At 67.5% G+C, this 13,404-nt stretch overlaps 1 protein-coding gene across 2 annotated transcripts; it reads left to right on the top strand.

Annotated features, from left to right (window-relative positions):
• Window positions 1-2,351: 2,351 nt before the first annotated feature.
• On the top strand, window positions 2,352-13,082 carry FTCD (formimidoyltransferase cyclodeaminase). 2 transcript variants are annotated; one of them, XM_072738497.1, is made up of 14 exons: window positions 2,352-2,507; window positions 3,167-3,350; window positions 3,915-4,043; window positions 4,669-4,757; window positions 4,907-5,086; window positions 5,675-5,812; window positions 5,931-6,062; window positions 8,273-8,334; window positions 8,582-8,711; window positions 8,788-8,949; window positions 11,573-11,616; window positions 11,763-11,901; window positions 12,306-12,401; window positions 12,802-13,082. In XM_072738497.1, exons 1-14 carry the CDS (start codon window positions 2,454-2,456, stop codon window positions 12,886-12,888), a joined length of 1,626 nt encoding a protein of 541 aa, XP_072594598.1. In that variant the 5' UTR covers window positions 2,352-2,453; the 3' UTR covers window positions 12,889-13,082. The 2 variants fall into 2 exon arrangements, with proteins under 2 accessions (XP_072594598.1, XP_072594600.1); XM_072738499.1 differs by having other exon boundaries at window positions 12,822-13,082.
• The last annotated feature ends 322 nt before the right edge of the window (window positions 13,083-13,404 follow it).

Below are 13,404 nucleotides of genomic sequence, written 5' to 3' on the forward strand. Positions count from 1 at the left end.
CGTCCCTGCTGTGGTTGTGAAAGTATTGGGGTTTCTGGGGCCACCTGTCCCTGTCACGGCCTCCTGTGAGGCCCCAGGCGTCTTAGGACACACACAGCATGGGCAGCCCGACACCCCAACAGAACACGGGGGTTCAGACCTCAGACAGTTATTACCCCCCAGCCGGGGGCTGGACGTCGCAGCTCCAGAGCCCCTCTCCTGGGTGCGCAGATGTGGCCTTCCCTCCGCGGCCTCACAGGCTTGTGCTCTCCCTATAAGGACACGAGTCGGAGTAGACAAGGGTCACCCCACGACGGACATGATGCTAACTTTACTACCTTTGTAAAGACCCTGTGTCCAAATACAGCCGCTCCCTGAGGTGCAGGGGTCGGGGCTTCAACACATGATTTTGGGGGTGGCCACAACTCAGTCCATCACTGACGCCTCCCTGCCCTTCCAGCCACTGGACACTCACCCGGGCTGAGGGACTCTGCCACCTTGGGGGTCCGTCCAGGGTGCGCAGATTTGACACCAGGGCTCTGCATGGGGGTGGGGTGGGCACTTGGGCGTCACCAGGACACAGGCCTCCAGGGACGAGCCTCGGCGTTAGGACCCGGGTTTGGAAGAACGCTTTCTTTGGGCCTTTGCAGGTCCTGCCGGGGCTCCCCGTCCCTCGTGGGACCTAGAGGAGGGAGAGCGGTCATCGTGTCCACCCAGGGGAGCTGGGGCTGCAGAGGGCCTGGCCTGCCGCAGCCTCCCCGGGGCTCTGGGCTTGTCTGGCTGCTCCAAGGGTGGGGTCCCGAGGCCACACGCAGGGACCAGGAGCTGGGCTTCTCCCCCCTGGGCCTTTGGCCCCCCTGCACTGCCACGGCTGGGTGGGTCCTGCGCCCGGGGCGGATGGCAGATGGGGTACGGTGGGCGTCTGGGAGGGCCCCGGCGGGCGGGCAGGAGTGTCCTCAGGCTGGCCTCCTCCTAGGTAGCTTCGCAGGCTGGGATTGCCCACCTGGTGGCCCGGCCAGGTGTCTGGGTGCAGGGCCCTGGGCTGCTGGCCCAGACACGTCACCCCTTCGTGAGGAACCTCCGGCCTTGGGAGAGCGGCCAGCAGCTGGGGAGCTGGGGCTTCATCATGCCCCCTTGCGCTGCAGGGACGTCCACGCACGTGCAGACTCGACACCCCCCCCCCCCGCCCCAACCAGGCCAAGCTGACCTCTGCCAAGAGCCAGGGCCGCGGACGGGGCCCCACACTCGGCCCCTTTCATCTTCCTGCCGCCTGAAGCTCAGAAGCCGACATGAAGAAATTGAGGCTCACAGGGTCACCTGGGGCGTCATATGGAGGGTCACTTGGAAGGTCACTGGAGGGTCACTAGAGGGTCACATGCAGGGTCACATGCAGAGTCACATGGAAGGTCACAAGCATCACAAGGTGGGTCACTTGGAGGGTCCTTGGAGCGTTACTTGGAGCGTCACATGGAGGGTCACTTGATGGTCACTTGGAAGGTCACATGGAAGGTCACATGGAGGGTCATTTGGGTCACATGGAGGATCACATGCAGGGTTACTTGCAAGGTCACATAGTGGGTCACACAGAAGATCACTGGAGGGTCACTTGGAGCATCACTTGGAGGATCACTTGGAGGGTCACTTGGAGGGTCACTTGGAGGGTCAATGGAGGGCCACATGGAGAGTCACTGGAGGGTCACTGGAGGGTCACTTGGAGGGCCGCATAGAGAGTCACTTGGTCACTTGGAGGGTCACTTTGAGCGTCACTTGGAGCATCACTTGGAGGGTCACATGGAGAGTCACTGGAGGGTCACGGAGGGTCACTGGAGGGTCACTTGGAGCATCACTTGGAGGGTCACATGGAGGGTCACATGGAGGGTCACATGGAGGGTCACTTGGAGCGTCACTGGAGGATCATATGGAGGGTCACTGGAGGGTCACTTGGAAGGTCACTTGGAGGGTCACATGGAGGGTCACTCGGAGGGTCACATGGAGGGCCACATGGAGAGTCACAGAGGGTCATTTGGAGCGTCACTCGGAGCGTCACTCGGAGTGTCACTTGGAGAGTCACTTGGAAGGTCACTTGGAGGGTCACATGCAGGGTCACATGAACAACCACCAGGAGGCCCTGGGCCAAGCTGGGATTGGAGCCTGGGTTGACCTGAGTCCAGCACCTGGGAGGACGTTTGCCCCCTGAGGGTCCCGGTCACCTGTGCTGCTCTCGGGGGAGCCGGCCCCCAGCCGGGTGGGGGGATGTCGTCGTCTGGCTCACGGGGTCCGGCCCCCTCCCTGTCCTGCTCCATGGGTGCGCAGACACCACGGCCGCCCACGCCTCGCCAGGACTATGGTTAATGAGCAGCCCGCTGCCGTGGGAGGGCCCTGCCGCCGCAGATAAGGGCCGCGGGCCCCGGGGAGCACTGTCCCTCCTCCCCTCCGTCTGTCCTGGGAGCGGAGCCCAGGATCGAGGCCCGACCATGGCCCAGCTGGTGGAATGTGTTCCCAACTTCTCAGAGGGGAACAACCAGCAGGTGAGGGGGGGCGGAGGGCTTAGGGCCAGGAGAGGGGTGCTCCGTGTGGGTCTGGGGAGCGGGTCTCCCCTGTCCTCAGCCATGGGGAGGAGCCCATGAGGCGGGGACTCCAAGGGGCCGATGAGGGCTGAGGAAGAGGCCGGGGGATGGGCAGGCAGGCAGGGGTCCCCACACCTCCTCAGGTGGGCTCTGCTCTTACCCCCCCGTTACCGAGGAGGACACTGAGGCACAGGGAGTTGGAGCAGGCCCCTGACGGCCACAGAGCCCTGATCCCGACCACCGGGCTGTCCTGCTGCCACAGAAGGTTCTAGGCCCTTCACTCCCCCCACCCACCCTGGGACTGCTTGGGGGGCCAGCACCCTGACCCTCTGTGACCTTGGCCCATAGGTCACCTTCTTGGAGCCCAGCAGTCCTTCCATCTGGGTTCTGATTCCTGCCTCAGTTTCCCCCCTTTTCCCTCCTCTTGCTGACCCCAAGAAACACGGGCGGGCCTCCCCGGGCCTGCGCTCTTGGAGGGATTCCCACACGCTCAGCGCTGGCTCCTTAGGCCCCTGTGTGGGTGGTGGTTGGGGCGGCAGGAGAGGCGCGGCTCCTCTGAGGCTCCTGTCCCTTCTTCCAAGTGGGGAAACTGAGGCACGGGGTCGGGCTCTCCTCCCCAGGTGATTGACGCCATCTCCCGAGCCGTGACCCAGACCCCGGGCTGTGTGCTGCTGGACGTGGACGCCGGCCCCTCCACCAACCGCACTGTCTACACCTTCGTGGGGCAGCCCCGGGCCGTGGTGGAGGGGGCCCTGAACGCCGCCCGGGCGGCCTTCCAGCTCATCGACATGAGCCAGCACCGGGGTGAGCGCGGCGGCCGGCTCCGCCTCGGGCGCGGGGCAGCGGCCTAGGGCTGGTCCCGGGAGGGCCCCCGGGGGTCTCGGGCCGCCCGTGTTTCAGGGGTGCCCAGCGCCGGCATCCTGCGCAGGCCTGGGGGGCGCCCGGGGGGCGAGGACGCGGGAGCCGGCCGTCCAGTGGACTGTCCAGGGCGGCCAGGGTCAAAGGTTGGACACACAGGGAGAGGTCAAGAGGGCAGGGTCTCTGGCCGCTGGGCGGGGCGGGGGACCCACAGGTGATCCCAGCTGGTGAGCGAGGAAGCTAATCCCAGCCAGGGGCTCCCCATGCCGCGGGGCACGTGGGGGGGGGCCCAGGTTTGGGGGAGGCCGCTCCGGACGCTGCGGGGCGGAGGGCCGGGCGGCCAGTGGGAGCGCGGCGCCCACCCGGGCACTGAGCCCCGTGGCTCCGAGGGGGACCTGGCCCGCTGGCTCTTGCGGGGTCCCTGCGGCGGAGGGTGGGGTGCAGCGGGGCGTCCAGGAGCCCTCTGAGCGCCCGGCCCAGCCTCCCCTTCCTCCGCCCCTGTCCCTGCAGGGGAGCACCCCCGGATGGGCGCCCTGGACGTGTGCCCCTTCGTGCCCGTGAGGGGCGTCACCATGGATGAGTGTGTGCTCTGTGCCCAGGCCTTCGGCCGGCGGCTGGCGGAGGAGCTGGGCGTGCCGGGTGAGTGTGCCAGGAGGGGCCCCCCAGGGCAGGGCCCCCACCGCCCGCGGGGACCTCAGGGTCTCGGCCGGCCGTCAGGGGCAGGGCCACCGCTTCCTAAGGGAATGACATTCTCTGGGGATGTCAGACCCGGAGACCAGGGCGCCAGTGGGGGGCCGGGGGAGCCCCTCGGGGCCACGGGGGACGGGGCGGGAGCGCGCAGGGCGGGAGGGGCCAGGGCGGCAACGCATGGTCCTGGGGACCCCGGGCTGCTGGGGCACGTTGCCTTCTAGAAAGAACCAAACATGCTTCCCTCCCTCCTTCCCTCTACTTCTAACTCCTGGCATCAGGGACACTGTGGAGGAGGGGCAGCAGGGTGGGGCCGCCCTGCCCCGGGGTGGGGTGCAGAGGAGGGGTCCCCGCCCAATCGGAGGCCCCATCAGTGACCCCCACACCCTCCTGAGAGGCCCGTGGATGTGGTAAGGGGGCGCAGGAAGTGGGCCGGTGCAGGCCACAGGAGGGTTCAGCTCGCGTGTCCAGCACCAGGGCCCTGACCCCCGGGGAGCCTACCCCTGTCCCTGACCCCCCATCCCTGACCCCCATCCCTGCCCCCACCCCGTGCCCCCTGCCCCCCGTGCCCTCGCAGTGTACCTCTACGGGGAGGCGGCGCGGACCGCGGGGCGCAGGGCCCTGCCGGCCATCCGGGCGGGGGAGTACGAGGCCCTCCCCGACAAGGTGCGTGTCCTGGCGGGGGTGGGGGGGTGCGGGGTGGGCCTGCACGGGGGCGCCCAGCTCCTTCCCTGACGGGCGGGGCCCTCCCCTCCCCTCCCCTCCCCTCCCCTCCCCTCCCGGGGGTCGCCACAGCCCGGTGCATCTCCCCGCAGCTCAAGCAGGCTGAGTGGGCGCCCGACTTTGGCCCCAGCTCCTTCGTCCCCCGCTGGGGGGCCACGGCCACGGGCGCTCGGAAGTTCCTCATCGCCTTCAACGTCAACCTGCTCGGCACCCGGGAGCAGGCGCATCGCATCGCCCTCAACATCCGGGAGCAGGGCCGGGGCCGGGACCAGGTGAGGGGCTCCCCAGCCTGGGCGTCCACGGGCGTCCACGGGCGTCCACGGCTGCGGCAGGTAGAGCCCTTGTTAGGGTCTCGCAGGATTCCATACTCCTGGGGGGACACCTGCTTCGGAGTCCCGCCCACAGCTCCAGGTGCCCCGGGTACCCGCTGGGGACTGCAGGTGCCCCCCACCCCCTGCCAGACAGCGAGGCCCCGGGAGCAGCATGTAAGAGCAACATAGCAGCAGGGCACACCCCGAATCCCGCTTTTTGTTCCTGCTGAATCCAGAGCCCAGAGGTCCGTCAGGTGGGCCCAGGAGCGCAGAGCCCGCCTCTGGCCTGGGGGGGGAGGTGGCAGGGACAAGCGCGGGAGTGGGGGTGGGGGGGCCCAGGTGGGCTCCCAGTGCGCGGTGTGGGCGGGGTGCTGGGGGCAAGGCTGTGTGAGCCTGGTGCCCGCGGGGGCCTCAGAGTCCCTGTGGGTGGCCTGTCCCCTGCTGGCTTGGCGAGGAGCAAGGGCGCCAACTGGGGGTGGGGCAGCAGCGCAGCCCCTGCGGGTCCGGGGCCTGGGGGGGGCAGGGCCTGAGCCAGAGTCTCCCTCGTAGCCAGGGCGCCTGAAGAGGGTCCAGGGCATCGGCTGGTACCTGGATGAGAAGAACCTGGCCCAGGTGTCCACAAACCTCCTGGACTTCGAGGTCACAGCGCTGCATACGGTCTACGAGGAGATCTGCAGAGAAGCCCAGGTGGGCGCGGGCGTCCCCGGGGGAGGGGGGTCCCTCCGGGTGGGCGGGGCGGGTCCCAGGACACCCTCAGGGCATTTCCTGTGCCCCCCGCCCCGACACTGTCCCGGGACGTCTGCAGGAGCTGAGCGTCGCGGTGGTGGGCTCGCAGCTGGTGGGCTTGGTGCCCCTGAAGGCCCTTCTGGACGCCGCCACCTTCTACTGCGAGAGGGAGAACCTCTTCATCCTGGAGGAGGAGCACCGCGTCAGGCTGGTGGGCCGGGACCCCGTGAGGGGCGGGGCGGGGGGGCAGTGAGCTTGGGGCGCCTGCACCGGTCTGCAGGCCGGGCCCCCTCCCACTCGCCTGCCGCCTCCTCCGAGGCCACGCCGTCGTCACACCAGGGAGGCCACAGGGGTTTCTCTGTCCCGTCCTGTAACCCGTCCCCGCAGAGGACGCCACCACCTCCGGCCACCGGGCGTGTGCTGGCGGCGCCTGTTGGGGCAGAGGTCGCGCCCTCCCGAGTCAGGCCCGCACCCCCGGTGGGTGGCTTTGGGGGCACGGCCGTCGTAGCAGGAGGAAGCGTCCAGCCCGTGAACGTGGGCTCTCCGCTTATTTACATTTCCTTTAATTTATCTCAACAACGTTTTGTAGTTTTTATCGTTCCGGTCTTGGTTAAGTTAACCAACTCCTATTTTATCCCTTTTCGTATTATTGTAAATGGCATCGTTTTTGCAACTTTTTCTTCCCGGTGCTCATCGTGAGCGCGTGGAAATGCTCTGGGTCTTGCGTGTTGACGCGCACCCCGCTCCCTTCCTCAACTCGCTTGTTAGCTCTCGGTGCTTGAACGGTTCAGTTCAAATACTGTGCTTCACCCTTTGCTGAAGAGACTGTCCTTCTCCCGGTGGATGGTCTTTCCTGCTTTGTCAAAGATGAGTTGACCGTAGAGTTGAGGGTCCACTTTTGGGTTCTGTGGATCTATGCGTCTGTTTCTGGGCCAGTTCCTACTGGAAAAGAAAAAAAAAAAAAGGAAATGCTTTCATCTCTCCTGCATTTATGTATTCCTTATTGACGTGTTTGATGCTCTTGCCGTGTTGTTTCGTATTCTTTACCGGAGAGTTGTGCTGTCCGCAGTCTTTGAGGGTCCGATTTTGCAATTGCTGCACCTGTTCACTTCGTCACGGCGACTTGCTGCTTCATGTGTTTTGTGATTTTCAGTCGGGCGTGCGTGCTCTTTGCGACTTTATCTGTGGCAATTCTTGGACGCCCGGGTTTAAAGTGTGCATTCGCCTCTGTTGGGTCTTGGATGCGTGATCACACGGGGCCCCGCGGACTCAGTCTTTTGCTTGGAGCTTTGGAACTACGTGGCTTGTGGTTAGAATTCCCAGGAAGGGTTTTTCCTGCTTCACCAAAGGGAAGGCAGAGACAGAAGTATCCCAATTGCATCCTTAAGTGTTTTTTTTTTTTTTTTCTTTGCTTGCTTGTTTTTGTTGTTGTTTTGTTTAATCCTAGTTCATGCTTGGAGATGTCCCCTTGCAGAGGCCTCCGGCCTGACCCTCACTTTTCATGCTCGTGAGGGGCTGCCAGAGGCTCTCAGATGCACCGGGGTGGAGCCAGCTTGAGGGTGAGCAGGGCTCCCTTTCTGGTCATTTCTGGCCTTCAGTGAGCTCCTTTACATCCTGGCAGCTTAGCCAGGCATCTAATTCATTTTTAAATTTTGTCTTCCCGAGGTCTTCTGTGCAGGAGGGTTCTGCTTTAGCACTCGCTGAGGACTCCGGGGACTCTCTCTTACTATTTCCATGTCCTCAGGGAGACCTCCCGGCCACCCTCTGCCCCTGGGACTCTGCTGCCTTGTTTCTCTCAACGGGCACTTGTTGTCCCCCAGCTTGGTTCAAAGTGTCCACTCAGCTCAGCTCAGCACAGCTGGCGAACGCCGTGGCCTGTGGCACATAAAGTGTCGTGAATATTTTTTGGTGGAAAAAAAAAATATATTTTTTGGTGGAAACATTTCTAAGGTTAAATGGAGCTTGTTCCATGAGGTGGAATCTAGTTTTCCTCGTAGAACAAGACTCGTTTGGGTGGATCAGGCAGCCCCTGGGCTTTACAAGTTGCGACAACCGACACCCAGTGAATTAGGAATCTTGTCCAAAGGGGTGGTTTTGTTGGTCCCTTTCAGGGATGGCTCACGTGTGTGCTGGTGCCTGTGGGACGCACGTGGCTTAGAAGGAGGGCCCCTCCTGTGTCTGGGTGTCGGTTCCCCTGGGGGCGAAGATGGGTGGGTGGGGGCCCTGCTCCGGGCTGGGGGCCTTCCCGGAAGCCAGCGGTCGGCAAGCTCCTGGGGGTGGGCATGCGGCCAGCTACGCTCCCCGCACAAAGCTGGATCAGGGCAGGGGTGCCACCGTGAGCTCCGGGGGGCCCCCACCCCTCGGGGGCCCGGCTCAGGCCGGGGGTCGAGGAGGCTCGACATCATCGGCCCCTTTTTCCAGGTGGTGAACCGGCTGGGCCTGGACTCTCTGTCCCCGTTCAACCCTAAGGAGCGGATCATCGAGTGAGCCCCCGCGGAGCCCTGCCTCAACCCTTTCAGAGCCCCCGGGTGGTCCCTTGCTCGTCACGGCACCGGGGCCTGGGCCAGCCGGGCGGCCGGGGGCTGCTTGGAGGACACGGTGGGCCCCGACACCACCCTGCCGGGCCGCCACGGGGGCTTGTCGTGCCCGTGGCCCGTGGTGGTGAGGGGGCGTGTGGGGAGCGGCCGCGGTCGGGGCACAGCCTGCGGATCAGCCGGCCCCTCCCCTCAGGTACCTGGTGCCCGACGGCGGGCCCGAGCCGAGCCTGGTGGACCAGCCGCTGCGTGCCTTTGTCCGGGCGGTGGGCGCCCGCTCCGCGGCCCCCGGGGGCGGCTCCGTGGCAGCGGCCAGTGCGGCCCTGGTGAGCGCGGCGAGGGCGGCGGGCGGCGGCCGAGGGGCCTGGCCCGGGCCCGGGGCTCACGCTCCCGCCCGCGCAGGGCGCCGCGCTGGCCTCCATGGCCGGCCTCATGACGTACGGGCGGCGCCAGTTTGAGCACCTGGATGCCACCGTGCGGCGCCTCGTCCCGCCCTTCCACGCCGCCGCGGCCGCGCTGACGGAGCTGGTGGACGCCGACGCCCGAGCCTTCCGGGCCTACCTGGTGAGTGCTCGAGGGAGGCCGCCCGAGCGGGGGACGCGGCGGGGCCGGGGGTCGCCCGCCAGGGAGCCTGGGGGGGACGCGGTCCCGCAGCTATCGCGCCCCCCGGTGACGCAGGCCGAGGTCGGGGCTCGGAGGGGCAGCGCTCGCCGGTCTCGGGCGCTGGAGACGCTGCGGCCACAGGCAGAGCTGGGAGGCTCCACGCCCCGCTCGCCTACCCAAGGAAGGGGGGGGCATGGGGGTTGGTCGGGGGTCAGGCAGGGTCGGGTGGCGGTCGGTGGATGGGGGGTTAGGCAGTGGGTCAGGCAGAGGTCGGGGGGTCAGGCAGGGATCAGACGGGGGTCAGACGGGGGTCAGGCAGCAGGTCAGGAAGGTCAGACGGGGGTCAGGCAGCAGGTCAGGAAGGTCAGGCGGTGGTCAGGCGAGGGTAGATGGGGGTCAGGCGGGGTCAGGTGGGGTCAGGCGGGGTCAGGCGGGGTCAGGCGGGTTCAGGTGGGGGGCGACGAGCTGGGAACCGGGGGCAGGGGATGCAGCACTTGCGGGATGATCAGAGACGTGAGTCCAGCACCAAAGACCCCCCCCGCGTCGGGGTCCTGAGCAGTTCGTGGTGGAAGGACCCGGGAGAGGCGCGAGCTCACAGCCGCCAGCTGCCCCAGGGGCTTCCAGGCGGGGCCACCTCACGGGCGGGCCTGGGCCGAGGGGAGTCAGGGTGGCAGGGGCCCCCGGGCTCTGATGACCCCAGTGATGTCCAGGGCACGCCGTGCACCCCCAGAGTGAAGGCTGGAACCAGGGGAGCCATCGAGGTCTCACCAGGTTAGCGCCTGGCACTGAAGGTCACGGCCTCGGGAGGCAGGACATCCAGCGCCTTCTTCCATCTGTTTCTAGACGTAAATTTGATTGACGCGCTGTCCAGGGTAGGCGAGGACGCGGTTCAGAGCTCACAGGACAGGCTGGGGGTGAGCAGCCCCGTGCCCCGGGCAGGCGCGTTTCTAGGACACGCGTCCCGAGATGCTTGTATTGGCGAAAAGCCAGTTTTTCTTTTTCTCCTCATTTCCCGCACAAGTGGCGTCATACGTGTTCTTGGCTTCCCTCTGGGGCTCGTCACGTGACGCTCGGTTAGGGCTGCTTCTATGTGCTACGTAGAGACCACAAGCCGCCAGCTGCCTCTGCAGGTCTTCCCTGGCCCGTGGTGACCGCGTTGTGACCGGTAGATCCAGCCTATGTCCAAAATACTCTGAACGGAAAATGCATTTAACACCCGGGCCGCGGCGCACGGCAGGGCAGCTGGGCACACGCAGGGGGCGGCGGCGGGCGAAGCCCTCAGGCAGGGCCTCCCCCGTGAGCCGAGCAGCTCGTGTGAGGACCGAATGCCCGCCGGGCCCCACGGGACGGCCGGGACCGCGCAGCGCTGGCCTGGCAAAGACCCGCATGCGAAGCGCCAAGCGCTGCTCCCACTGTGTGCACATCACTCCCGCCGCCGCCGCGACGTCAGAACATCCTAGGTCGGACCGTGTAGGCGGGGGCCCGTCGTGTCCTGTGCACGTCTGGGGGGGACACTGCACGGGAAGCCAAACACGAACTGCAGCGGGAGGCGGGGAGGCAGGCGGCCTGAGGGGTGCAGGGAAACCCCGGCTCCCTGCGCAAGTGCCTCGGCCTCCCGACGGGGAGGAGCAGGGCCCGGGGTCGCCCCAATCCCCAAGGGTCCGCAGAGGAGCCGCTTCTTCCCGGGTCAGGGCCCGTGGGCGTGAGGACCACGTGAGGGGGGGGACCGAACCCCGGGGGATGGGCTGGGCTTTGTCCGTGGGCAGGAGCTGTGGGGGTGGCGGCCGGGGTTCGTTCGGCCTCCGGTCGGAGACTCAGCCGCATCCAGAAGGGACACGCTCTGCAGCCGGCCGGGCCCTGGTCCTCGCGGGCGGGATGTCAGTGTGCGAGGGAGACGCTTGGGCAGACGCAGGGGTGCGGGGTGGGTGCCCAACATAGTGGCCGGCGTGAGCACTGGCGGGAGGAGGGCCCCAGCTGGTACGGGTGGGAGTGGAAGGGCGTGGAGGGGGCAGGGGTGGGGGGTAGGGGGCATGGTGGGGGTGTAGGGGGTGTAGGGGTGGGGTGTGGGGAGATGTAGGGGGTGTGGGGGAACAGGGTGAGGGTGTAGGGGGGAGCAGGGATGTAGAGGGGTGTAGGGGTGTGTGGGTTTTGGGGGGCAGGGTGGGGTGTAGAGGGCAGGGTGGAGGTGTAGGGATTAGGGTGGGGATGTAGGGGGAGTGGGGGTGTAGAGGGGTGTAGGGGGGTGTGGGTGTGGGGGGCAGGTTGGGGGTGTAGGGGGTATAGGGGGCTTAGAGGGGGGTAGGGGGCAGGGCTGGGGTAGCACACCTGGTGCAGCGGCCGGGGTTAGGGCCCAGGCAGTGACGGGAGCCCGTGCTGCTGGGGTCCCCTGGACCCTGAGCCCCCCGTGCCCTCATCCCCACAGTGGGAGCCTCGGCACCGGTCGGCAAGGCTGCTCCGAGGGGCGTCCGTGCCCTGGGACCCCCGGCCGTGGTGTGGACGCTGTCCCGGCCCCACGCAGACTCTCTGGGTGGCCCCAGGCCGCGGCCACTGCTCACCCCATGTGTTTGGTGTCCTCTTCTCCCAGGAGGCAACGAAGCTGCCCAAGAGCACGGAGGAGGAGAGGGACACGTGAGTGCCACGGGGACACTGGCGCCCTGCCCTCGGAGCCCTTCCATCCGCCCCGGGTCCCCTCCCTGCTCTGGGCTGGGTGGAGGGGGACGGGGCAGGCGGGCCCCGGGCGTCCGGGCCCTGACCGGCAGCCCCTGTGGATCCAGGCGGGCGGCGGCCCTGCAGGAGGGGCTGCGGCAGGCGGTGGCCGTGCCCCTGGCGCTCGCGGACACAGTGGCCTCGCTGTGGCCGGCGCTGCAGGAGCTGGCGCGCTGCGGGAACCTGGCCTGCCGGTCGGACCTGCAGGTACGGGGAGGGGCCCGGCCTCCTGCTGCAGGGGGGCCGCGGGGAGGGTCGTGGGTGCTGGCCAAGGGACCTCCGAGGGCCTCCTTGACTCACCTGGACCTCGGGCCCACCCCAGCTCCGCCGCGGAGCCCCGGAGACCCCACCTTCCCGCCCCCGTTGCTCGGCCCTTGCTCGGGGGAGAGCCCACGCGGCGGAGCCTCGCCTCGTCAGGGGAGGGCGTGGGCTCTGAGCCTGGAGGGCCGGGCAGGAGCCCCCCCGCGCGTGCACCCCCGGGGCTCTGCAGGCGGGCTGCCCTGCGCCCCTAGAGGACTGGGGACCCTCGGGTGACGAGGCCCGCGTGGTGGAGGGGCAGGGGAGCGCGCCCGCCCAGGCCACGGCCGCGGCTCCGCTCTCCCCTGCTGCAGGTGGCGGCCAAAGCCCTGGAGACCGGCGTGTTTGGTGCGTATTTCAACGTGCTCATCAACCTGAAGGACATCACGGACGACGGGTTTAAGGACCAGGTGGGCAGGAGGCGCCCGGGGCTCGGCCCGCAGTGGGACCCGGCGGTGGCTTCGGCGCTACGGTGCCACCACGTGGCCTGGGGAGTGTCCCCTGTGAGATGCCTCTGGGTCCCGACCACGTAGGTGTCGACTTGCAGGCTGGGCCGCGTGAGCCCCTCCAGGCTCGGGGTCACAGCCCTGCCCCCTGCGGTTGCTGCCACAGTGGGAAGACCCGGGGGGGGGCCTGCTGTCCTCAAATCTCAGGAGAGCGCTGTGAGGAGTTGGGGGCCCCCAGGTCGGGGGCTTGGGACCACCCGGAGAGGACAGGCCGGGGAGCATGGCAGGGACACAGGGCGGCCGGGACCCGGGGCTGGTGAGGACGGGCTCAGGTGCAGGGTGACGCCCGGGCCGTGTCTGCCAGACCCGCCAGCACATCACCAGGCTCCTGCAGGACGCCAAGACCCAGGCAGCGCTGGTGCTGGACCACCTGGAGGCCCGGCAGGAGTGACCGTGGCCGGGACACCGCGCGGACGCCGTGCCCCTCCATGCCCCTCCCCTTCCCACGGGCGGGCCCTGCCCAGCGACACAGCCTCCAGACACGTCCCTGTGGGGCCCCGCGCGGGCTGGGGGGTCAGGGGTGCGCTTGGGGAGCGAGTCATCCCCCATCACCTGCCACCCTGAGTAAAGTGATGATGCACCAGTGCCCGTGTGGTGTGACTGGAGGTGGCTGGAGAAGGGACGGCGGGCTCAGTGGGGGGGACAGGCCGAGATGCGTGGGCATGGGGACAGGGGTCAGAGGAGTCAGGGGACACGCCGGTCCCAGGGTTCCACAGATGCGTGAGCCAGGCCCCTGGAGCCCGAGCCGGGCCAGGGGTCACTGGGAGCTCCCAGGGCTGGGGCCGTCCCCGCCCGGCCCCCCTCACACCTCCTTAGCAGGAGCTCCCGGGGCCTGGTCGGTACTTAGAGAGACTCCTACTCAAAAACGTGTTTTATTCACTCATCCTTCCCCCATATTTTCATTGTG

Source organism: Vulpes vulpes, chromosome 15 (genome assembly GCF_048418805.1).
Source record: "Vulpes vulpes isolate BD-2025 chromosome 15, VulVul3, whole genome shotgun sequence".
Classification (NCBI taxonomy): domain Eukaryota; kingdom Metazoa; phylum Chordata; class Mammalia; order Carnivora; family Canidae; genus Vulpes; species Vulpes vulpes.